The sequence below is a fragment of the Ranitomeya variabilis genome, chromosome 3, assembly GCF_051348905.1.
Source record: "Ranitomeya variabilis isolate aRanVar5 chromosome 3, aRanVar5.hap1, whole genome shotgun sequence".
Classification (NCBI taxonomy): Eukaryota; Metazoa; Chordata; class Amphibia; order Anura; family Dendrobatidae; genus Ranitomeya; species Ranitomeya variabilis.
Genome location: NC_135234.1, coordinates 506,679,315 through 506,705,526, shown reverse-complemented (window position 1 = coordinate 506,705,526; position 26,212 = coordinate 506,679,315). Strand labels below are relative to the sequence as shown.

The following is a 26,212-nucleotide window of genomic DNA, read 5'->3' as shown; positions in this document are numbered from 1 at the left end:
CACTTAGTCTTTGTAGATTCTGCAGTAACATTACTATCAGTGCTGAAGAAATGGCGAACTGGACAAATGAGAAGTGTCTCTGGATGAGCACTGCCCTGGACAAATAGCAGCAAGTGTTTGTATTACTATTGGCATAATAAACAATTGATATCAAAGGCTAGTCTGTTTATTAATTGTTCCTACAGATAATACATAGATAGATAGATAGATAGATAGATAGATAGATAGAATAGAATAGATAGATAAATGGTAGCTAAATGATAGAAAATATATAGAATAGATAGATATATAAATAGGTATATAAATACATAACTGATAGATCAATATAATAGATAGCTAATAGATAGATAAATGATTTCTAGGATAGAGAGGTAGATAGGTATATAAATACATAACAGATAAATAGAATAGATAAATAACAGATAGTTAGATAAAAGATAGATAGATCTATAAGTAAAAAAATCAAAGAAGCAGCACACCATCATTTTAGTGCAAAAAAAAAAAGATATTTTAACCCATTTGTGCATGACATTTTGGCTCTATGAGTGAGCCTTTTTCAAGCCTTTTTCACACATAGAGCCGAAACATGCTGCACAAATGAGCTATTAAAATAGCTTTTTTTTTGCACTAAAATGGTGGTGTCTGTGCTGTTTCTTTGATTGTTCTAATAGAAGGACTGGTATGTACCTGTGAAGCCTTGCACCCAACTATTGCTATTGTTCAGGTGCTGCTCTCTGCTCAATTTTTTCTTGATAGATACATAGATAGATAGATAGATATGGGATAGATAGATAGATAGATAGATAGATAGATAGATAGATAGATAGATAGATAGATAGATAGATAGATATGGGATAGATAGATATGGGATAGATAGAGATAGATAGATAGATAGATAGATAGATAGATAGATAGATAGATAGATAGATAGATATGAGAATGATAGATAGATAGATAGATAGATAGGTATGAGAATGAAAGATAGATAGATAGATAGATAGATTGATTGATTGATATGGGATAGATAGATATGGGATAGATAGAGATAGATAGATAGATAGATAGATAGATAGATAGATAGATAGATAGATATGAGAATGATAGATAGATAGATAGATAGATAGATAGGTATGAGAATGAAAGATAGATATATAGATAGATAGATAGATAGATAGATAGATAGATAGATAGATAGATGATAGATAGATAGATGATAGATACATATGGGATAGATAGATAGATCGATCGATCGATAGATAGATATGTGATAGATAGATAGATAGATAGATAGATAGATATGGGATAGATAGATAGATAGATAGATAGATAGATAGATAGATAGATAGATTCTCATGACGCTGAGCCTCAGTGGACATTTTTTTCTACTTTGGCAAAATGGAATGCTGCCTTCATTTTTTACTATATTGTGAAGGATTGGTCTATTCCTGGAAGGCTTGGCACCCTTCTACCTAAATTGTTTGCTAGTGTTGCTTGCAAATCTAATTTACATAGATAGGTAGACAGGCAGACAGATAAATTATAGATAGATAAATGAATACTCAAGAGTATTTTGCTGTGATTACATTGCTTTTGTTGCTTTTTGATGCTTTTTTCCTTGCTATGTACTTTTGGTGCAGATTTGATGTAGTATTCTTAATGCATTTTTTTGTGCTTAATTGTTGGTATTCTGAACTTAATAATGCAATTGTGTTTTCTACAAGCTTTTTTTTTCATGCTTTCCTTACACGCCCATAAACGTACACAAGCACCACAATCGTACATTTTCAGGAGCGTTTTTAAAAGCATAGGGGGCATGAGTTTTATTTAGTGGATAAATTACGCTAGATGTGAACATGGCCTAGGTCATACGGTTTGAAAACGTTTCTATTTAGGAATTTGTGTCAGCATTTTGGAAACAGGAAATTTGACTTTGCAATCTGATTTTGCACCAATAGAGGTCAGTATGTTTCCACAATGAACACTGGCTAGCTGTAGAATAATTGTGATATGTCTTTGTCTCATCTGTGGGTGGAGCAATTACACTATAAATGCACCATTTATTATCCCACTGCTTAACAAAGGTGATCTGGAATGCCAGGCATTGTCTTTCATTTAGCTGACCAGTGTATGTTGGAAAATACATTGTTGGCACAAGTTCTTCATTTCTTGGAAACATATTTAACTCAGCGTACCATTAACATAGTCCTGTATGTAACAATGGGCCTGTAAAACCAGTTCTAGTGTGAAGTGTACTGCATGCTGTGGGAAATAGGGAATATAGCAAAAGGGACAGTTTAAAAAAAAAATCCCACTGAACAATGCAGATGTGTGAAAATGGAAAATATTAACAATAGAAATACTGGATGCAAAGAAGGTCTTAGGAAGCAAAAATCATTGTCAGAGAATACTTGTACTAGATGTTAGGGTCTTGTATGGGGTCTGAATTAATTTAAGTATTCTCGTTTAGGTCAGAATTATTAATGTGGTCCAATCTGTGGCCGGAATATAGCGTGGGTGTGTTATGGGGTCTGAATTCACTTATAGTTTTAGGAATGTGGTTAATTTCGGTGTCTACATTTCTTTAGGGGTCTTGCCTGGATTTAGCAGCAAGAGTGAATATTTGCACTCATCAGTGTTACCCAACTGGGAATAGAATAGCCGCAATGGGTCTAGAAAATATTAAAAACATATCTTTTAATACATGTAACAGTTAAAATAACACTCAATACACATTAAGCACAAAAATGAGGGAAAGCATAGGTGTCTCCACTAAGTGGCGGTAACCAAAAAGGAGGGAATACACTTTTCCTCAATAGAGGGTGAGTGACTGGCTAAGCGGGATCCAATCAGAGATTTCTGGTAATCGAACGGTCAGCTACAGTCACCCATCCAGTTGTCCAGAAATTGACCCTTGGTAACTGGACTTCTTTGGGAATCTGTCATAGGATTGGTGTGCTTCAAGTGGGAAAAACACAGCTGGGAGTGAGTCCCAAAACCTAGCTGTAGTGACTTAAATCTATGACAAGGAAAACAGGTCTTCTCTGGGATTTCAATTTAAGTTGCTACAGAGTGTGGTTATGGGCTTCAGAAGCAGATAGACAAATAAACCCCTCCTGACCCCACACATAAACTTCCCCTCATTCAGCACCATGACAATCAGCACAGCGGAGTCCTGCATACAATTAATTGAGACATCAGTAGGTTAAGTGTTTTTGAATATCCATATTGAATCAGGAGCCCCATATAATCCTGCATAAAGGTTAATAATGGCCCTATAAGATGCTCCGTAGACACATTTGCCCAATATAGTGCTGCAGAAATGTTGATTATGGCCCCATAAGATGCTCCATAAAGATATTTGCCCCAGATAGTGCTGCACAAACGTTATGGCCCCATAAGATGTTCCATACAGATACTTGCCCCATATAATGCTGCACAAATGTTATGGCCCCATAGATGCCCCATACAGACACTTGCCCCGTTATAATGCTTCACAAACATTATGGCCCCATAAGATGCTCTATACAGACGCTTGCCCCATATAATGCTGCACAAATGTTATGGCCCCTTAGATGCTCCATACAGACACTTGCCCCATATAATGCTGCACAAATGTGATGGCCCCATAGATGCTCCATACAGACACTTGCCCCATATAATGCTGCACAGACGTTATGGCCCCATAGATGCTCCATACAGGCACTTGCCCCATATAATGCTGCACAGATGTTATAGCCCCATAAGATGCTCCATACAGACACTTGCCCCATATAATGCTGCACAAATGTTATGGCCCCATAGATGCTCCATACAGGCACTTGCCCCATATAATGCTGCACAAACGTTATGGCCCCATAGATGCTCCATACAGACACTTGCCCCATTATAGTGCTGCACAAACTTTAGGGCCCCATAGATGCTCTATACAGACACTTGCCCCATTGTAGTGCTGCACAAATGTTATGGCCCCATAAGATGCTCCATACAGACACTTGCCCCATTATAGTGCTGCACAAACGTTAGGGCCCCATAGATGCTCCATACAGGCACTTGCCCCATATAATGCTGCACAAACGTTAGGGCCCCATAGATGCTCCATACCGGCACTTGCCCCATATAATGCTGCACAAACTTTAGGGCCCCATAGATGCTCCATACAGACACTTGCCCCATATAATGCTGCACAAATGTTATGGCCCCATATATGCTCCATACAGACACTTGCCCCATTATAGTGCTGCACAAATGTTATGGCCCCATAAGATGCTCCATACAGACACTTGCCCCATTATAGTGCTGCACAAACGTTAGGGCCCCATAGATGCTCCATATAGGCACTTGCCCCATATAAAGCTGCACAAACGTTAGGGCCCCATAGATGCTCCATACAGGCACTTGCCCCATATAATGCTGCATAAATGTTAGGGCCCCATAGATGCTCCATACAGGCACTTGCCCCATATAATGCTGCACAAATGTTATGGCCCCATAGATGCTCTATACAGACACTTGCCCCATTATAGTGCTGCACAAACGTTAGGGCCCCATAGATGCTCCATACAGACACTTGCCCCATTATAGTGCTGCACAAATGTTATGGCCCCATAAGATGCTCCATACAGGCACTTGCCCCATTATAGTGCTGCACAAACGTTAGGGCCCCATAGATGCTCCATACAGGCACTTGCCCCATATAATGCTGCACAAATGTTAGGGCCCCATAGATGCTCCATACAGGCACTTGCCCCATATAATGCTGCACAAATGTTATGGCCCCATAAGATGCTCCACACAGATATTTGCCCCATTTCCTGTTGCTGCGATAAAAAAAAAACACATACTCACCTCTCCATCGCTCAGGCTCCCGGCACTTTCAATATTCACCTGCAGGCTGCTCCTCGTTCCAGCCGCCACTCCATCTTCCGCCTCCTCTGCACTGACGCTCAGGCAGAGGTGCGCACTAACCACGTCACCACGCCCTCTGACCTCAGCGTCACTGGCACTGCAGAAGAGCGGCGGCTAAAACGAGGAGAGGTGAATATCGCGCAGCGCTCCCCCTCCCCGTTATACTCACCTGCTCCTGGCGCGGTGCAGTCCCTGGTTTCCCAGAGCTGCTGCTTCCGTTACCGCTCATTACAGTAATGAATATGCGGCTCCACCCCTATGGGAGGTGGAGCCGCATATTCATTACTGTAATGAGCGGTACCATGTGACCGCTCAGTACAGGAAGAAGCTGGGGCATCGGACAGCCAGGGACCTGCAGGGACCGCGTCAGGAGTAGGTGAGTATAATTAGACAGCCCCCGCTCCCTGGCCCTGAAAACCCCTGGATACGCCACTGGGCGGGCCCCTAACCACTCCGGGCCCGGTCGCAGCTGCGACCCCCGCGACCACGGTTGTTACGCCCCTGCGAGGAGCCCATACATTCTAATATCTTCAATAATCTATTTCACCAAGACCCCATACATTCAGATGTCTTCCCTAATATACACACATGGTCAAAATTGTTGGTACCCCTCGATTAATGACAGAAAACCCCACAATGGTCACAGAAATAACTTGAATCTGACAAAAGTAATAATAAATAAAAAATCTATGAAAATGAACAAATGGAAGTCAGACATTGCTTTTCAGCCATGCTTCCACAAAAAAAAAAAAATAAATAAAACTCATGAAATAGGCCTGGACAGAAATGATGGTACCCTTAACTTAACATTTTGTTGCACAAAAATTGAGGCAATCACTGCAATCAAATGATTCCTGTAACTGTCAATGAGACTTCTGTACCTCTCAACCTATCTGTACCTCAGGAAATTTTAGAGCACTTCATGCTTCCCTCTGCCAAAAAGCTTTTTGGAGATGGAAATTTCACTCTCCAGCAGGACCTGGCACCTGTCCACACTGCCAAAAGTACCAATACCTGGTTTAAAAACAACAGCATCACTGTGCTTGATTGGCCAGCAAACTCACCTGACATTAACCCCATAGAGAATCTATAGGGTATCGTCAAGAGGAAGATGAGAGACACCAGACCCCACAATGCAGATGAGCTGAAGGCTGCTATCAAAGTAACCTGAGCTTCCATAACACCTCAGCAGTGCCATAGGCTGATCGCCTCTATGCCTCTCTGCATTCATGCGGTAATTGATGCCAAAGGAGCCCCGAACAAGTATTGAGTGCATTTAATGAATATACATTTCAGTAGCCCAACATTTCAGATTTTAAAATACTTTTTTTTCAAGTTGGTGTTATAAAGTATTATAACTTACTGAGAAAATGACTTTTGGGTTTTCATTGGCTGTAAACCATAATCATCAACATTAACATAAATAAACACTTGAAATACACTCTGTGTGTATTGACTCTATCTAATATATGAGTTCCGCTTTTTGTATTGAAGAACTAAAATTAATGAACTTTTTGATGATATTCTAATTTTGTGAGATACACTTGTTGCTAGGTGTCGAGTTCCTGCTGCTGCCCAGGGGGAATCTCAAACCATGTCCTCTGCAGTCTCCCATTTTCCTCAGCTGCAGAGGAGCCTGCTCAGCAGAGACGTCGGTCCCAGCATCTGACTAAAGCAGATACTGTGCATCTGGTTACTGCTGCTACTGAGCATGCCCGTGGGATGACCTCTCATTGGAGGTCGGAGGTCACATGCTCAGGTCCTGTAGTGCCTCTGATTGGACAATTAGGAAAGTCCCGGAAGGCTGCATCTATAAAAGGTTTGCATGGCTGCTCGGCCATGCGCTAATATAAACCTGACTAGGTGTGTGAGTGCTGTGTGTTTGAGACTGGTGAAAGCTCCTCAATGATCCCCATCCCCTTGGTTTTTGTTTTGGCATTAGGGTGAGTGGAGCATACTGTGCAATATCTAGGCGGCACAGCCGTGTTAATACCACCAGTCAGTGTAGGGTGGGAATTCCCACTTGGACTCAGCATCTGACTCAAGGCGTCCTCAGGCGCTGGCTCAAAAGCCACCGAGGGTTAGAGAGAGTCCAATCACCAGTATAGTAGGGGTGAATCACAGGGATCCCACTAGCCTCTACCGGCTGCACCCTGTGACTGCTAACAGGGCACAGCGTACCTTTAGTGACTCTGTGAAGCAAGAGTTTGCTTCCATTCATATGAGTGAAGTTTAACCCATGTGTGCACAAGCGTTCATCCGCCACCTTGTTCCGCCATTAATTATCAGCAGGTTCCATCTCTGCACAGCGGACCCCAGGCTACGAATGCACCTTATATGTCCCTTAATATTATTTGGTGCGTTTCACCAGCCATAACACTTGTGTGAGAGAAAACTACTATTTGGGCAAACGGCAGGGCTCGGAAGGGAAGAAGCACCATTTGACTTTTTGAACGCAAAAATAGCAGATGCCATTGCGTGTTTGGAGAGCCCCTGATGTGCCTAAACAGTGGAAACCCTCACAAGTGGCCCAATTTGGGGAACTACACCACTCAAGTATTTTAGTATAGTGAGGATTTTTAACCCACATGTACTACACAGAATTTGATAACATTAGGTTGTCACATTGAAACTTGAATAGCAAGCACTTGCACAGCGAGCATTTGCACTCAACACTAGTTGACATGTCGTCATCATTTTTTTTTACTTTTGAAAAGACCCTAACCTCAAGACTTGTCCTAGCCCAACCCTAACACTAGCCCTAGCCCTAGCCCAACCCTAGCCCAGTGCTAACCCTAAGCCCAAAGTAAACCTTAACCATAATGGCAAAGAATAAAAGAAATAAAAATTATAAAATAAAAAAAATTTAATCTAACTAAGGGGATGACACCATAGCCAGTAGCCAATAATGGCTAATTAATGGTTATTGATCACTGTGAGAGGGTCTTTGACAGTGATCAAAATAAACCAAAGGGAAAAATGCCTGCTTTTGTAAGCTGGTTGCTGGATGCAGTGACAGACAGAAGACAGAGCAAGGGTTAACAAATATAACAGTTTTAATTTAACAGGGGGATAACTCCTCGCAGCGAGGTGCAGGGTTAAATGGGGAGAATAACAGTCCAATTGTAAAGGAAATGCAGAGTTAAGGAACAATGAATCAAATAATGGCAGTTTTTGTGAATGCTGCGGGGTAGTCAATAGCGCCAACAAAGGCTGGCACGGTGCTTGTACAAGAAGGTTCAGCTGGTAACGGTGGTCCATCTTCTGGCAGCAGCGGTCGATCTCCAGTACCTTCCGCTGAGCGCCTAGTCCATGAACATAGGCGGCCGGAGCAAACAAGGCTGCAGCATGATCAGGGTCTCCCGTGGGCGGGAAGGTATATGCTGATAAGGTGGGATGAAAATGTCTGTCCAGTACCCGCTTTTTTCTTTGTGGCATGTGCGCTGTCTCTGTCAGCCACAGAGCGCACCGCATCTCTCTCTCTGTGCTGCGTGCTGCCTGTTCCCGCCAAGATTGAAGCTCCGACAACAGTTGGCATGATATTTCTCCAATGAGAAAACAATCCGACGACGAGGGCAGCAGTGAACAGTCCTGAATTCTACCCTGGCTCTTAGGCTGGCGTGTGGCGCCTAGCTGAACAGGGTTCCCAGCTCGTTTCTTACTACTGCCGTGGGCTCCAGCAGCATCCCAGCATCGGATCAGCTGTGTGTCATTGTGGCCCGGCTGTGCGCCCCTCGGAGCCCGCTGCGCACGCACCTTGCCTCTGTCACTGCCAGCGGGAAACTGCCTAACGCTGCGCACTCTTTTACTTCTATCTGTGCCCCCAGCTTCCAGGTCAGGGAACCTGTTCGGGCCTTTTTGCCTTCCCCTGGACAATATGGGATGCAGCCCCAGCAGTTCCGGACCTGGTCTGGCACAGGTACCTGCAGTCCGGTCTTCCTCCTTACACTCCCCTTCTCCTCTAGCTCGCCATTCCACAAGCGAGGACTCTTTGTGCCCCTTTATGTTCTTCGGAGTTACGACAGATGCCCATAGTTTTCACAACCATTTCTGCCTCTTTTGAACTTAGTTTTGCCAAAGAATATTATTCTGCTTGTATTGCATGGGCTGAACACCAGCGTGGTTACACTGAGTACTTTGATGCACCTCTTCAATCTTCTCATCAGGAGTACTCAGAAGTTCAGGTATCTCATACAGAATTTTGACATTGGGTTCTTCTCCATGGCATTCAATGTCCTCCTCCACTAGGTCATCTGACTTCACTTCATCATCAGGCCACAGCTCTCGGTTTTCTCTAGCCTCACAGCCATCCCGAACATGGAGTGACACCCACATACTCGGTACCTCCTTCAGCTGCGTTAGTGTGCAGTCCCCAACACTTGACTGTGCACTAGGTGTGAGTTCTACTTCTGCCTCTTCGCTGGAGCCGCCGTCATCTTCAACTTCCAGGGTCTTGGGTAATGCAGAAATCTTGCTGCAGGCAATTGACACCATCTCCCTCACTTCTCGGTGTCCGACGCCATGGCTCTGCCTTGCTCTGGGTGAGGCTCCCCTCGGCTCACTGTACCATTTCTTCCAGGTGCAGCGTTCTCTCCAGTGAGCATGGATGTCATCACTGCGCATATGCCCACCATTTTTTTTCAGGAAGAGAAAGTGGAGGGCTGGGGGATAGAACTGGAGGGACTGGGGGATGATGGAGATGCCAGTTGGGGCTTTGGGACATAATTTCTCTCTCCTCTGAGATGTATATCATATTAGAAGAGAGAAATTGTTTTAATAGCTTGCACACTTTTTTTCTCTATGTGATAGCCGTTATTCATTGAATAACGGCAATCACATTATCTGGGACCTGAAAATCTGGCCCGGATTGTGTTCTCCAGGATCTCAGATGTTAGCTTAAACCCTGGAGATTATTTGATTCAGGTGGGGAAGGGGGGATGGACTACACCCTTATTCCCAATCGCCGTTTTAAAAATGAGGAAATAAGGCCCCTTAACCCCTTTCCGACATCTGGCGTAATAGAATGCCGATGTGGGACTCCCTCACTTTGATGTGGGCTCCGGCAGTGAGCCCACATCTTTCCTGGCACATAGCTGTTTTGAACAGCTGACATGTGCCCGGAATAGGCGAGGGTGGATTTGCGATCCAACCGTGGCTATTAACCCCTTAAATGCTGCTGGCTATCATGCAGGACATACACTCACCTGTGACCCCTGTCATGTGATTGTAGGTCACCAGTGTGTCGGCATGACAACCGGAGTTCTCCTGGAGACCTCTATGGTTGTCAGTGCTGGCTTGCTGTGAGCGCCCCCCCCATTGGTTGGCGCTCATAGCAAGTGTGTAAATCTGCTATATAGAGGCGATATGATCATTGCCTCTATGTAGCAGAGCCGATCGGGTTGTGGCAGCTTCTAATCTCCCATGGAGACTATTGAAGCATGCCAAAAGTAAAAACAAAGTTTTTTAAAAAAATAAAAAATTTCAAATCACCCCCCTTTCACCCTATTCAAAATAAAACAATAAAAATAAAATCAAACATACACATATTTCATATCGCCACATTCAGAATCGCCCGATCCATTAAACCTGATCACTAAAAGGAGTAGCGAGAAAAAAGTAAAAATGCCAGAATTACATTTTTTTGGTTGCTGCGAAATTGCATTAAAATGCAATAACGGGCGATCAATAGATCGTATCTGCACCAAAATGGTATAATTAAAAATGGCAGCTCGGCATGCAAAAAAGAAGTCCTCATCCAAGCTGAGATCATGAAAAATGGAGACGCGACGGGTATCAGAAAATGGCGCATTTTTTTTCTTTTAACAAAGTTTTGAATTTTTTTTCACCACTTTAAAAAGAACCTAGACATGTTTGGTGTCTATGAACTTGTAATGACCTGGAGAATCATAATGTCAGGTCAGTTTTAGCATTTAGTGAACCTAGTAAAAAAGCCATACAAAAAAGTGTGGGATTGCACTTTTTTGCAATTTTACCGCATTTTGAATTTTTTTCCCGATTTCTAGTACATGACATGGTAAAACCAATGGTGTTTTCAAAAGTACAACTTGTCCTGCAAAACACAAGCCCTCAAACGGCCATATTGACAGAAAAATAAGTAAGTTATGGCTCAGGGAAGAAGGGGAGCGAAAAACGGAAGCGCAAAACCGAAAAAAGCTTCGGGGTTAAGGGGTTAATTGTCTCCATGTTAATGTGTACCAGCGATCTTTAAGGGGTTAACAGACTAAATTTAGCTCATACAAACCAAAATGTTTCTGTGTGATGATAAAATATGTTTATGTTAGCAATTGGGATCCCACTTTTAACTTTTGCCCAGAGCCCAACTTTGTGTCAAATCTGCCCTGTGAATGAGGCTTTGCACGTCTAGTCAGCACGACATCGTAGGTATGCAAATCACATATTTGTGGTCACATGGTCGCCCATTCCCATTGTTTGTACCACTTAATCCTGAGGAATTTCACTTTTCCTGCTATGAGAATTTACAAGTCTGCAGTCACATACAGTGACTGCAGACTTGAATCCCAAGCCTGGACAACCCCTTTAAGAACTCTGTTACAGCTGCCTGCAGAACTGTTTCTCATTTAGTTAATATATTTAGTTATGCTGGAAGTAATATAAAGGGTTGAACATTGACTTTCAGTTATTATAACAATTGCCAATCATACTGGCATTAGTGATCCACTCATTTACTTTGTAAAGAACCGGATGTGCTATGCCGTTTGTATATGAATGCTCAGTGTGGTGAACACATGCTTGTGGTGGTTTGAGTTAATTTGAAAAACCTTTATATAGAGTTGTTACCTTAAATAGGTGGAACTACATAGACAGTTTTCCTCCCTCGGGAAGAGAGTTAATCCTGGAGCCTTGCCAATTGCACGTCTCAGCAGTTCAAAAGCTGCTACTACACTTTATTGCACTTTTTCCCAATCCATAATACCTTACCTGCCATAATTCTGATTAGGTATTTTTCTTTACTGCAAAGTCTTTACACAACTACTAGAAAACAACATTGATGCACATTTGTAACATCTCTGCAAGCAGAAATACTGCACAGGCTGCTTTTCTCTCATTATTAATACAAAATTGAGTGCATTTTTTTTTCTATTTGTTGTTCTTTCAGTCCAAACACTTACATTAAATTATTATGAAACAGTTTAAACTGCTAGAAAACTGCCAGGTCTGTACTTCAGTTCATTCTGAGGCTGGTAACTATTGTTCTAGTGCTTCGACAAGTCTATCATATTGAATCATAAAGTTTCTCCATAAAACACTAAAATAACAATTCTAGAAATCTGAGATACATTTTGAAGGAGTCAGTCAGCTCAAACTGATAGTAAACATAGCACATTGGCCTCAATTCATCATTTTACATTTTTTAAGTCCCTTTTTTTTCTATCTTGTGGTCTTCATTGCAGTTTTTTTAAACAATTTTTTCAAAATGCCACACATGATTCATGAATTTTATGCAAACTCAAGAATAGTCTTTATTTTTTTGGTAACTTTTTGTGTGTGAATTTTGAGTACATGTTTCACGAACTGGTGTGAAAAATATGCCAAAATATCTGGCATACATAAAATCACACCAGGGGGACTAGAGCAAACTTGTGACAAATTTTATGACTTTTTGAATTATCGGTCACAAACATCTGGAAATCCTAAACTGTGCCCACATTGGCGAACTAAAAATAAAAAAGTGAATACATATAAAATAGACCTTGAAAAAGGTGCAAATGGACAGATGAATTTGGCAGCTTTTTCTCTTAACTCAGGTACTGAATTGATTAAGCTGGGGCCATCCAGTATTGTCAAGAGGAAGATGAGAGACACCAGACTCAACAATGCAGACGAGCTGAAGGCTGCTATCAAAGCAACCTAAGATTCCATAACACATCAGCAGAGCCAAAGGCTGATCATCTCCATGCCACGCCGCATTAATGCAGTAATTGATGCGAAAGGAGCCTTGACCAAGTATTGAGTACATTTACTGAATATACACTGCTCAAAAAAATAAAGGAAACACTTAAACAGCAGAATATAACTCTAAGTAAATCAAACTTCTGTGAAATCAAACTGTCCACTTAGGAAGCAACACTGTTTAACAGTCAATTTCACATGTTGTTGTGCAAATGGAATAGACAACATATGGAAATTATTGGCAATTATCAAGACACACTCAATAAAGGAATAGTTCTGCAGGTGGGGACCACAGACCACATCTCAGTACCAATGCTTTCTGGCTGATGTTTTGGTCACTTTTGAATGTTGGTTGTGCTTTCAAACGCGTGGTAGCATGAGACGGACACTACAACCCTCACAAGTGGCTCAGGTAGTGCAGCTCATCCAGGATGGCACATCAATGCGAGCTGTGGCAAGAAGGTTTGCTGTGTCTGTCAGCGTAGTGTCCAGAGGCTGGAGATGCTACCAGGAGATGGGCCAGTACACCAGGAGACATGGAGGGGGCAGTAGGAGGGCAACAACCCAGCAGCAGGACAGCTACCTTAGCCTTTGTGCAAGGAGGAACAGCAGGAGCACTGCCAGAGCCTTGCAAAATGACCTCCAGCAGGCCACAAATGTGCATGTGTCTGCACAAACCGTTAGAAATCGACTCCATGAGGATGGTCTGAGTGCCTGACGCCCCCAATGGGGGTTGTGCTCACAGTCCAACACCATGCAGGATGCTTGGCACTTGCCACAGAACAACAGGATTGGCAAATTCGCCATTGGCACACTGTGCTCTTCACAGATGAAAGCAGATTCACACTGAGCACATGTGAGAGAGTCTAGAGGCATCGTGGAAAGCGATCTGCTGCCTGCAACAAACATCCTTCAGCATGACTGGCTTGGCAGTGGGTCAGTAATGGTGTGGGGTGGCATTTCTTTGGAGGGCCGCACAGCCCTCCATGTGCTCACCAGGGGTAGCCTGACTGTCATTAGAAACCGAGATGAGATCCTCAGACCCCTTGTGAGACCATATACTGGTGCGGTTGGCCCTGGGTTCCTCCTAATGCAGGACAATGCCAGACCTCATGTGGCTGGAGTGTGTCCTCAGCAGTTCCTGCAAAATGAAGGCATTGAAGCTATGGACTGGCCTGCCTGTTCTCCAGACCTGAATCCGATTGAACACATCTGGGGCATCATGTCTCGCACCATCCACTAACTTCACGTAGCACCACAGACTGTCCAAGAGTTGGCAGAAGCTTTAGTCCAGGTATGGGAAGAGATCCCTCAGGACACCTTCCGCCGCCTCATCAGGAGCATGCCCAGGCATTTTGGGGAGGTCATACAGGCACGTGGAGGCCACAAACACTACTGAGCATCATTTCCTTGTCTTGAGGCAGTTCCACTGAAGTAGGATCAGCATGTTGTTAGGGCTAGCGGAACGCACCCAGTAAATAGATGAAGTTATTGGTGCGATTGCAGCCCGGGGTCCACCATGGAGGTGGAACCTGCTACTAGCAAATGGCACTATATGGCGGTATAAGCAAACTCTGTTACTTCACAGAGTCACCGACAAAAGAAAGCACTGTGCCCTGTTAAGACTCACAGGAGTACACAGCTAACTGCTGAGCTGATAGCAGTCACTGGTCTTGCACACACACAAACTCCTCACCGGAGGTGCAATATACTAGGGGCATATTTCAGCCGGGGCCCTAAATACATACACACAAGACCACACTGGCACAAAGCACATAACATAGATTGATACTAGCACATGGCCGTGCGGTCATGAGAACCTTTTTTATAGCTGCAGCAACTTCAGGACCTTCCCAGAGTGACCAATGGGAGGCTGCTACAGAACTTGAGCAACTTCAGGACCTTCCTAGAGGACCAGTGGGAGTTGTTGCAGTACCTGAACATGTGACCCTTGATCTCCAATGAGAGATCTTACCCTGGGTATGCTCAGAAGTAGTGTTGAGCGATACCGTCTGATACTTGAAAGTATCGGTATCGGAAAGTATCGGCCGATACCGGCAAAGTATCGGATCTAATCCGATACCAATACCCAATACCAATACAAGTCAATGGGACTCATGTATCGGACGGTATTCCTGATGGTTCCCAGGGTCTGAAGGAGAGGAAACTCTCCTTCAGGCCCTGGGAACCATATTAATGTGTAAAATAAAGAATTAAAATAAAAAATATTGCTATACTCACCTCTCCGACGCAGCCTGGACCTCACCGAGGGAACCGGCAGCGTTCTTTGCTTAAAATGCGCGCTTTTCCTTCCTTCCGTGACGTCACGGCTTCTGATTGGTCGCGTGCCGCCCATGTGGCCGCGACGCGACCAATCACAGCAAGCCGTGACGTAATTTTCAGGTCCTTCTAGGCATTCAGTATTTTAAAATTACGTTCCGGCTTTGTGATTGGTCGCGTCGCGGTCACATGGGCGACGCGACCAATCACAAGCCATGACGTCACGGGAGGCAGGAGACGCGCGCATTTTTAAAATTACGTCACGGCTTGTGATTGGTTGCGTGCCGCCCATGTGACCACGACGGTAAGGTCCAGGCTGCGTCGGAGAGGTGAGTATAGCAATATTTTTTATTTTAATTCTTTATTTTACACATTAATGTTGTATTTTACACATTAATGTTGTTTCGATACCGATACCCGATACCACAAAAGTATCGGATCTCGGTATCGGAATTCCGATACAGCAAATATCGGCCGATACCCGATACTTGCGGTATCGGAATGCTCAACACTACTCAGAAGGGGAAAAGTAGGACTTAGTCCTAAAGACATCTGATCACCGATGGCCAGTACTGGCTACAAAGGCAGAAGCTGGAAAGGCAGCAGTAAACCTTTGCACAGTAACAGACTGAGCGAGATACTGGGACTGACACCTCCACTGAGCAGGCTCCACTGTGGCAGGAGAAGAATGGGAGACTGCAGCGGAGATGGCTCAAGATTCCCCCTGTGCAGAGGTGGGAACTCGACCCCTAACACCTGTAACTTCATTTTCTACTTTTATTTTGAACATCATTCCAACTCCAGACCTCTGTGGGATATTAGTTGTGATTTACATTGATCATTTTTAGGTTTTATTGTTCTCAACACATTCCACTATGTAATGAATAAAGATTTACAATCTCCCTACGAGATCTTATGCGCTACATTGAAACCCCCTACCAAAATTCTCTCAATGATTTACCAACTCTTGCTCAAAATAGATATACCTTTAAAGAGGGCATATTTAGCCCGTTGGGAAAAAGACATAGGCACTCCTCTTACAGAACAGCAGATTAAACAAATCTATAAAAATTCTCATGGCCCTTCACAATGTATATGTATCCAGGAAAATTCTTACAAGGCCATTATCAGATGGTACACCACTCCAAAACAGATTCAAAGTTGGCGTCATAACTCAATTTCTGATTGCTGGAGATGTGGAACTAATGTAGGTGACTATAAACACATCTGGTGGTCATGTCCAAGAATAAGCCCATTCTGGAAAGAGGTGGCCTCAGTTATAAGGAAGTTGCTAGGAAGGGAGGTTACTCTAAAACCAGAAAATGTCTTTCTAAATTTGCCACTTTGGTCTTATGATGACGATTCCACTAAACTAGCTCAATTTATTATTGCGGCTGGGAAATCTTTGATACCGAAACATTGGAGCTCGACAACAATACACACGAGTTTGCAACTGCACTCCAAAGTTGATCAGTTGTTTCAGGTAGAGGAGCTGGCAGCAAGGGTCAACCACACAGTCACGGCATTCCTTAAGGTTTGGGCACCATGGACCCAATTTAGGTCTCAATCAACCTACTTTGTGACAACCACAACATAATCCCAAGGTGTCATCCTAACCTCCCCCCTGTCTTTCCCTCCCTTCTCCTCCCTTTTCTTCTCCCCGTATTCTCTAACTAGAGATCTCTTTTTATTCTTCTTCTTTTCTTCTCCTTATTTGTTGTTTATTAAAATATGTTTGTAAACAAGAAGATAACTGTAAATTTTAATAATACAGGATTAGGTTGAATGGTACCTGATATATGTGGAGCATTGAGCCTGTATTTCATTTAGTTGACTTTAACCTGTTACAGTTGTTTCATGAAAAAGTTTGTAATATTCTGATTTTCCTAATAAAAAGAATATTGAAAGAATAAAGATTTACAACTGGAATATTTCATTCAATGATATCTAGGATGTGGGATTTTAGTGGTCCCTTTATTTTTTTGAGCAGTGTACATTTCAGTAGGCCAACATTTCAGATTTTAAAAGATTTTTTTCAAACTGGCGTTATAAAGTATTCTAATTTAATGAGATAATGACTTTTGGGTTTCATTGGCTGTCAGCCATAATCATCAACATTACCAGAAATAAACACTCGAAATAGGTCAGTAGCTATGGGATCTGTGTATCCTCTCCATTGTCATCATTGACATATCATATATATATATATATATATATATATATATATATATATATATATATATATATATATATATATATACATACATATATATACATATATATACAGTTAGGTCCATATATATTTGGACAAATACAACATTTTTATAATTTTGGTTATAGACATTATCACAATGAATTTTAAACGAAACAATTCAGATGCACTTGATGTTCAGACTTTCAGTTTTCATTTGAGGGTATCCACATTAAAATTGGATGAAGGGTTTAGGAGTTTCAGCTCCTTAACATGTGCCACCCTGTTTTTAAAGGGACCAAAAGTAATTGGACAGATTCAATAATTTTAAATAAAATGTTCATTTTTAGTACTTGTTTGAAAACCCTGTCGGCAATGACTTCCTGAAGTCTTGAACTCATGGACATCACCAGATGCTGTGTTTCCTCCTTTTTGATGCTCTGCCAGGCCTTCACTGCGGTGGTTTTCAGTTGCTGTTTGTTTGTGGGCCTTTCTGTCTGAAGTTTAGTCTTTAACAAGTGAAATGCATGCTCAATTGGGTTGAGATCAGGTGACTGACTTGGCCATTCAAGAATATTCCACTTCTTTGCTTTAATAAACTCCTGGGTTGCTTTGGCTTTGTTTTGGGTCATTGTCCATCTGTAGTATGAAACGACGACCAAGCAGTTTGGCTGCATTTGGCTGGATCTGAGCACACAGTATGTCTCTGAATACCTCAGAATTCATTTGGCTGCTTCTGTCCTGTGTCACATCATCAATAAACACTAGTAACCCAGTGACACTGGCAGCCATGCATGCCCAAACCATCACACTGCCTCCGCCGTGTTTTACAGATGATGTGGTATGCATTAGATCATGAGCTGTACCACGCCTTCGCCATACTTTTCTCTTTCCATCATTCTGGTAGAGGTTGATCTTGGTTTCATCTGTCCAAAGAATGTTCTTCCAGAACTGTGCTGGCTTTTTTAGATGTTTTTTTTAGCAAAGTCCAGCTTTTTTATTCTTGATGCTTATGAATGGCTTGCACCGTGCAGTGGACCCTCTATATTTACTTTCATTCAGTCTTCTCTTTATAGTAGATTTGAATATTGATACACCTACCTCCTGGAGAGTGTTGTTCACTTGGTTGGCTGTTGTGAAGGGGTTTCTCTTCACCATGGAGATTATTCTGCGATCATCCACCACTGTTGTCTTCCATGGACGCCCAGGTCTTTTTGCATTGATGAGTTCACCAGTGCTTTCTTTCTTTCTCAGGATGTATCAAACTGTAGATTTTGCCACTCCTAATATTGTATAAATTTCTTGGATGTTTTTTTTATGTTTTTGCAGCTTAAGGATGGCTTGTTTCACCTGCATGAAGAGCTCCTTTGGCCGCATGTTTACTTCACAGCAAAACTTTCCAAATGCAAGAACCACACCTCAAATCAACTCTAGGCCTTTTATCTGCTTAATTGAGAATGACATAATGAAGGGATTGCCCACACCTGTACATGAAATAGCCTTGGAGTCAATTGTCCAATTACTTTTGGTCCCTTTAAAAACAGAATGGCACATGTTAAGGAGCTGAAACTCCTAAACCCTTCATCCAATTTTAATGTGGATACCCTCAAATACAAGCTGAAAGTCTGAACTTCAAGTGCATCTGAATTGTTTTGTTTAAAATTCATTGTGGTAATGTCTATAACCAAAATTAGAAAAATGTTGTCTCTGTCCAAATATATATGGATCTAACTGTATATATACAGACACACACACAGGGTGGACCATGTATATGGATACACCTAAATAAAATGGGAATGGTTGCTGATATCAACTCCCTGTTTGTGGCACATTAGGGAGGAGGAAAGCTTTTCAAGATGGGTGGTGACCATGGCAGCCATTTTGAAGTCGGACATTTTGGATCCAACTTTATTTTTATTTTTTCCAATGGGAAGAGGGTCATGTGACACATCAAACTTATTGAGAATTTCACAAGAAAAACAATGGTGTGCTTAGTTTTAATGTAACTTTATTCTTTCATGAGTTATTTACAAGTTTCTCTTTGTTTACAGCCATTGACATGTCGCAGAGGTTAACAAGTGATGAGTGGATAGAAATTGTGTTGATGTCTGGTGAATGCAGTACCGGGTCATTGCAGCAGATTTCAATGCAAGACACCCTATGCAAGAAAACTGTCACCATTCCCATGTTATTTAGGTGTATCCATATAAATGGCCCACCAAAAAAGTTTGCCTCATCACTGAACACAATGTCCTGTGCAAATTCAGGGTCCTGTTCCAATTTTTGTTTTGCCTATTCTGCAAATTCAGCGCACCGATCTGGGTCATCTTTGTTGAGATGCTGCAGCAGCTGAATTTTGTAAGGGGGCAATTTGTGAGTAACTAATATCTGCCAAAGGGATGTTGATCTGATGCCGGATCGGCGTGCTGAATATTTCTTGCAAAATTTGGAGGTGTGCTTCGGGTCATTGTACTGTTGCAGGATGAAATTGGCTCCAATCAAGCGCTGTCCACAGGGTATGGCATGGCGTTGCAAAATGGAGTGATAGTCTTCCTTATTCAAAATCCCTTTTAGCTTGTACAAATCTTCCACTTTACCAGCACCAAAGCAACCCCAGACATCACAATATCTCCACCATGCTTGACAGATGGCGTCAGGCACTCTTCCAGCATCTTTTCAGTTGTTCTGCTTATCACAAATGTTTTTCTGTGTGATCCAAACACCTCAAACTTGGATTCGTCTGTCCATAACACTTTTTTCCAATCTTCCTCTGTCCAATGTCTGTGTTCTTTTGCCCATAATAATATTTTCCTTTCATTAGCCAGTCTCAGATATGGCTTTTTCTTTGCCACTCTGCCCTGAAGCCCAGTATCCTGGCCAGTATCACTGAAGACACTGACACTGGTGTTTAGAGTGTACTATTTAATGAAGCTGCCAGTTGAGGACCTATGAAGCATCATTTTCTCAAACTACAGACTCTAATGTACTTATCTTGTTGCTCAGTTGTGTAGCGGGGCCTCCCACTTCTCTTTCTACTCTGGTTAGAGCCTGTTTGTTCTCTCCTCTGAAGGGAGTAGCACACACCCTTGTAGGAAATCTTCAGTTTTTTTGGCATTTTCTCGCATGGAATAGCCTTCATTTCTAAGAACAAGAATAGACTGTCAAATTTCACATGAAAGTTCTTTTTTTCTGGCCATTTTGAGAGTTTAATGGAACCAACAAATGTAATGCTCCAGATTCTCAACTAGCTCAAAGGAAGGTCAGGTTTATAGGTTCCCTAATCAGCCAAACTGTTTTCATCTGAGCTAACTCCCTGACATAACATACTTGCACAAGGGTTTTCAAGGGTATTCTAACCATCCATTAACCTTCTTACACAGTTAGCAAACACAAAGTACCATAAAACACTGGAGTGATGGTTGTTGGAAATGGGCCTCTATACACCTATGAACATATTGCATTACAAGCCAGACGTTTGCAGAATAGTCATTTACCACATTAGCAATGTATAGAGTATATTTCTGAATCATTTAATTTTTTCATTGGAAAAAACTAAGTGCTAAAGTTGAAGATAATTTACTTCCTTTGTATTTTCGGCAATATATATGTATATATATATATATATATATATATATATATTTATATATACATATGTATATATATATATATATATATATACACACATATATATATATATATATATATATATATATATATATATATATATATATATATATATATAGTAATTTTTCACATTTTAAAAATTGCAAAAAGGAAAATGGGCAGAATGCAAAAGTTTGGGCACACTTCGAGATTTGTGTTCTCAGGTGAGTTTGTTCAAGGCTTCAGACATTAATTAGTCTGTTACAGATATGGTTTGCTCACTATCATCATTAGAAAAGGTCAGGTGATGCAAATTTCACAGCTTGTGCCAAAAAACATCAGCTATGAGTTCTTCTAATCAGTTGCTTAACACTCTGAAAATTGAAATGGTTGAAGTTAACAAAGCAGGATAAGGCTATAAGATGATAGGAAAGCGTTTTCAAGTTGCTCTTTCTTCAATTAGAAAATTTATTAAGAAATGGCAGTTAACAAGAACAGTGGAGGTAAAGATAAAGTATTGAAGACCAAGCAAAAGAGCAGTGAACAGCCATGGGTTCTTCTAAGAAGCTGCATAGCATACTGAAAATTAAAATGGTGGAGGCCCAATATCAATATCATTTTGTCTGTGTGGGGTTACACAAAATACAGAATGGTTTGCACATGCCTACATGCACAGAGGAATTGATGGCAGATTTCCAAAATTGCGGATTATAAGACGCACTGGACTATAAGATGCATCTCAATTTTTGAGGTGGAAAAAAGGAAAAAAATGTTTGAAATAAAAATTTGGTACGTCTTATAGTTTGTTTTAACAGTAGCTCACCAGGGGCGTGTCTTTGGTGGAGCTGGGTCACAGGAGACAGGGTCGTTGCCCAGGTGGCAGAAAGAGCAGGGTAATGCCGTGGTGCCTTGGCTCTCATAAGAAAGATTTCGGCATCGGCGAGCGGAGTCCAATTTCCTAAAGATTTTCCTGTGGTGGGCTTTGGGAAAATGGCCGCTGGAGGAGGCACATGTGCAGATTGAGATCTCCCAAGATTTTGTCACCTGAGATTTCAATCTGCGCATGTGCCACCTCTTTACTGAAGTCCACCTCAGGGAAATCTACAGTACAGGGTACTCAGCTCACCCAGGCACCTTAGCATTACCTCGCTTCTGCCACCATCGCCGCCGATCCCTGAAGCAGGGATCCATCTTGTGACTCCTGGTAAACTCACTTCGGATTATAATACACACCCACATTTTCCTCCCAAATCTGGAGAAAAAAGTGCATCTTATAATTAGAAAAATGCGGTATTGATTTGATTTAGATTTCTCTTTGGTTTATTAACTTTGATTTTGGTAATTAATAAAATTTATTTATTAACAGTTCTATTTAAACTATTCTTGCTTTACATAACTTTTTCCATACATGCCTAAAACTTTGTCCCAGTACTGAATATTCAAGGATACAGATACTAGTTTATACTGTATATATATATATATATATATATATATATATATATATATATATATATATATATATAAGTATATAAAATGTTTACATTTGTCAAGTTAGAATGTATCTGCTAGCAAGCCACGTGAATTAATTTTTATTTCTGAAACCCCCACTATTGTCTTGAAGGCAGCAATTGACCTTTGAGTTCATAAATTAAAGGTAGCAAATCCATCATACATGGCTACATATTTCCATGACACTGAATGTACTCTATTCCCATTTTCTCTAATTATAAATCTTAGGCCAAGTTTGATTTTTGTTTTAGATCAAACTTGCTCATTCAGTAGTATTTTTGTGAACCTTTTAATTCACAAATTATAATAATGAATAAACATCAATTTATTTTGCTGAATCTCCTCTTGGTAGAGACCAAGTAAATGTGTGTTTTCTTTTACAGGAAAGCAGTTGAAGAAAACAAAAGACTCTATGCAATTTACGATACAAGGTAGGGCATTTTCTACTTGTTATTTGCAGAGTGAAAATTATAATTACACAAGAATGACTACATACTTGCATCTTATGTTTAATTCTTTTTTGCAATAGGAAATATAGTTGTCAGTTGGTGCATGGCAACTGTAATGCATACACGTCAATGTAAAAATCTCAGTTTTTCATCATTATGTATGTTACACCAACTAAAAAGCAGAAGGTAAAAATTATATGCATGGATATGAATAGTTTAATGGGGTTGTCCAATAAATGATAAAACTCATTATCTATTTGCACAGTTCATTGTAAAAAAAAAAAAATGGATAGTCGTTTCCTTACTTTAGCCAGACCCAGCACCTCCTTTCCACTGCTGCCCAGTGGGCTTTTTTTTGGCTGCAGTGGTGCCATCATGTGGACATGGCTGCAGCTAATCACTGAGCTCAGCGGTTCTACCAATGCAGATGGTGCAAGTTGCTTAGTTCAGTGATTGACTGCAGCAATGTCAACAGAATATCAACACTTGAAGCAAAAAAAAAGAGACTGGGGCACTGACGGAGACAAAGTGTTGGACCTGATGAGGATAAATAAATACAAGTTTAATATTTTACATTGAACCGTGCATCAATGGAAAAAAGGGAGCACATTTCTCTAGGATATATTACAAAATTACAAAGTTACTTATTCTGTTGTGTGCTATTGATTTAAAATAAAAATGAAAATTATTTTAAGCATGTACATATATGGCCAGAATGAATGGCTGTAATGGCCAATATAGATGAGCATGAGTTTGGTTACGTTGGTTCAGCCAATAACCTACATATTACAAAGACTGATGATTGTGCTGATACTCACCACTTCATGCTCCAGCACCACATCCACACTTCCGCATAGCGGCTGCACCATGCTGATAGGAGACAAGTGCGCACTGATAAATCATCATCCTGGAGCCTTCTTTGCTGAGTGCCATGCTATTTTGACATGCCTTGGCATGTCATCACACCCTCCTGCAGCTTGTGCTAATTAACTCCTTTTGTGCTGTGCTCTGTTGTTTTATTGCAGCAACACCTTCAATTGACTTCTACTAATTATAAGGTCATAAAAGATTTAATATATATTGCCCAGCTAGTTCAGCCAAATTCTCCCTAAGCATCAAGGCAGTTCAGTTTTTTGTTGTCTTCCTCCAGGGTGTTCTATTCCTGTTTTTAGCCAGTGTAGGATGTAACTTCTTCACTGGACTTTACTTACTGCCTTTCCCCTTTAGATTTTTCTTATGTGACTTGTTATTCTACACATGTATACTGAGTTCAACACACTCTTGACTTTGCTCCCACAGTGCCCATCAGATCCTATGCCTGGAATGTTTTATTCTTTTATATTCCTTCTTCCCCCTGGCTCTATCTGTTTACGTATTTACTGTGTCCTGTTGTCACTGCAATGTCCGGCTACCCACTGGTGGCTACTCTTGGTACTACTTTTCATTTTAGCCATTCTCAAGCTGGTTGACACCACAAGAGTCAATATCCAAGCCTTGTGTACATGACACTTCTATTTATGCATAAGGGGGCTACCTTATTGAAAAGTCTGCAGACAGAAGTTATGTTTTAAGAGGTTAACAACACACAATCTGAAAATCTTTACCTCTCGATATACTCGTTATTGTCACCTATCAGCAGAAATATGAAGTTAAAACATTGCAAGATTTGTTGCAAGTGGTAATTGTAACATATTTTGAGACTTTATGAACTTTTGTGCTGGCCACGGTATCTTTTAAAAAAGTGGATGTGGTCAGCCTATCACCACATGATAGATTTAATATAATATACACTGCCATAAATTGTAGCTAAAACTACGCCAGCTCATATATTGACGTAGAGTTAATTTTCTGGTGCTTGGACAGCCCAAGGAGGTGCCAAATTTATTGAGGAGTGGGCCTATTAATAAATATTGGTGCACCATTTTCCAGTGGGCAATAGATTCAAGACTGGCATATGGTGATGTCAATATTGATAAATTTCCTCCAATGTCTTTGTGCTAATTAAATGACTAATGCTATAGATTTAGAGATAATAAATTGACTCTTTGCTAGTATCCCCAAAGAAATAGACACAGATTACAGAACACTGGGATCACCAACCATCAATTTTAATCTGTGGCAGAATCTGACAGTAAAACCACAGGGAAAAATAAGTTTTACATGGTGACAATAAAAAAATGAATAAACTGTTCATGTAATACATGGGCATGAAGGGTTGCTTTGAGCAGGAGATACTCTTTGTAGTTGATCTCTGCTCTGGTTTAGGAAATGTTCACATACTGTTTTAGCATATGTTCAGTGGCTCAATCGGGGGTTAAACCTGAAGCCCTACAAAACAAGATTTGAGCATATGCGTTGACGGGGCCATAAACTATAATGATGCAGACGGTGTCACAGTGTGCTTTGACATGCATTACTTTTGGTTTTATACATCTATTGAAGGGGGGAACCAAGATGTAGTTGACTCTGTTTTGCTGACCCCCTCAACTCCTCAACTAGGTGTTTACAGATGAAAATAATGTCTGACAGAGCACACAGTGACTCCTTCTGCATCATTAGAGTCAATGACCCCCTGAGTGCATACGGATGAATTGTATTTTGCAGGGCTTTGGACATAAGCCCCAACGGAGCTACTGAACATATGCTAAAATGTTATGTGAACATTGATGGTGATCTTGAAGGAAGGTTACAGGAAAAATATATATATATCTTTGTACCGTGTTAGCCAGTAGAATAATATTTGGAATTGAGAGTCCTCAGTAGTTGATACCTTTTAATGGCTAACAAAAAAGATGGTAACAAATTGCAAGCTTTCGAAACTACTCAGGCCTCTATCAGGCATAGACTAATACAACATCTGGAGAAGTCACTAAGAAGGTTAAAAAAACTCAAAGGCATCTTTTTGAACATTACCAAGTTCTTTATTGATGAAGGCATTAAAAAATCAACTGCAAAAAAGGCAATAAAAAGACAATGGAAAAATGCTCAAATTATTGGTGACCAAAATTGTTTAAAAAAGAGCTATGAAAACTACTAAAAAAAGGTCAAAAAGTAGCGATGAGTGAGCATGCTCACCACTGCTTGATACTCAATTGGGATGCCCAGGCTTACTTGTTACATGATCAAGTATCGCGGGTGATCGAGCGTCATGCTCGAGTCCCTGTCCTGTATGATAGACAGCCAATAAACATGCTGTGGATTGCCATACATGGTAATGCCGTAGCCATGTTTGATACTGACATTATTGTGATTAGCCTACCACATTGCGTCATTGGGTCTTATATAAGACCCAGTGACATGTTATATATAGAATTTAATAATCATCTGGAAAGTTACAGAAGTG

The 26,212-nt window shown here is 41.1% G+C and overlaps 1 protein-coding gene across 1 annotated transcript in view; it reads left to right on the top strand.

The window, feature by feature from the left end:
* GABRB3 (gamma-aminobutyric acid type A receptor subunit beta3) overlaps nucleotides 1–26,212 on the top strand; it is an 820,257-nt gene that overhangs the window by 304,183 nt on the left and 489,862 nt on the right. Inside the window, exon 2 of the mRNA XM_077296875.1 lies at nucleotides 22,804–22,851. Coding sequence (XP_077152990.1) covers nucleotides 22,804–22,851 — 48 coding nt within the window. The remainder of the gene's footprint in view (nucleotides 1–22,803; nucleotides 22,852–26,212) is intronic.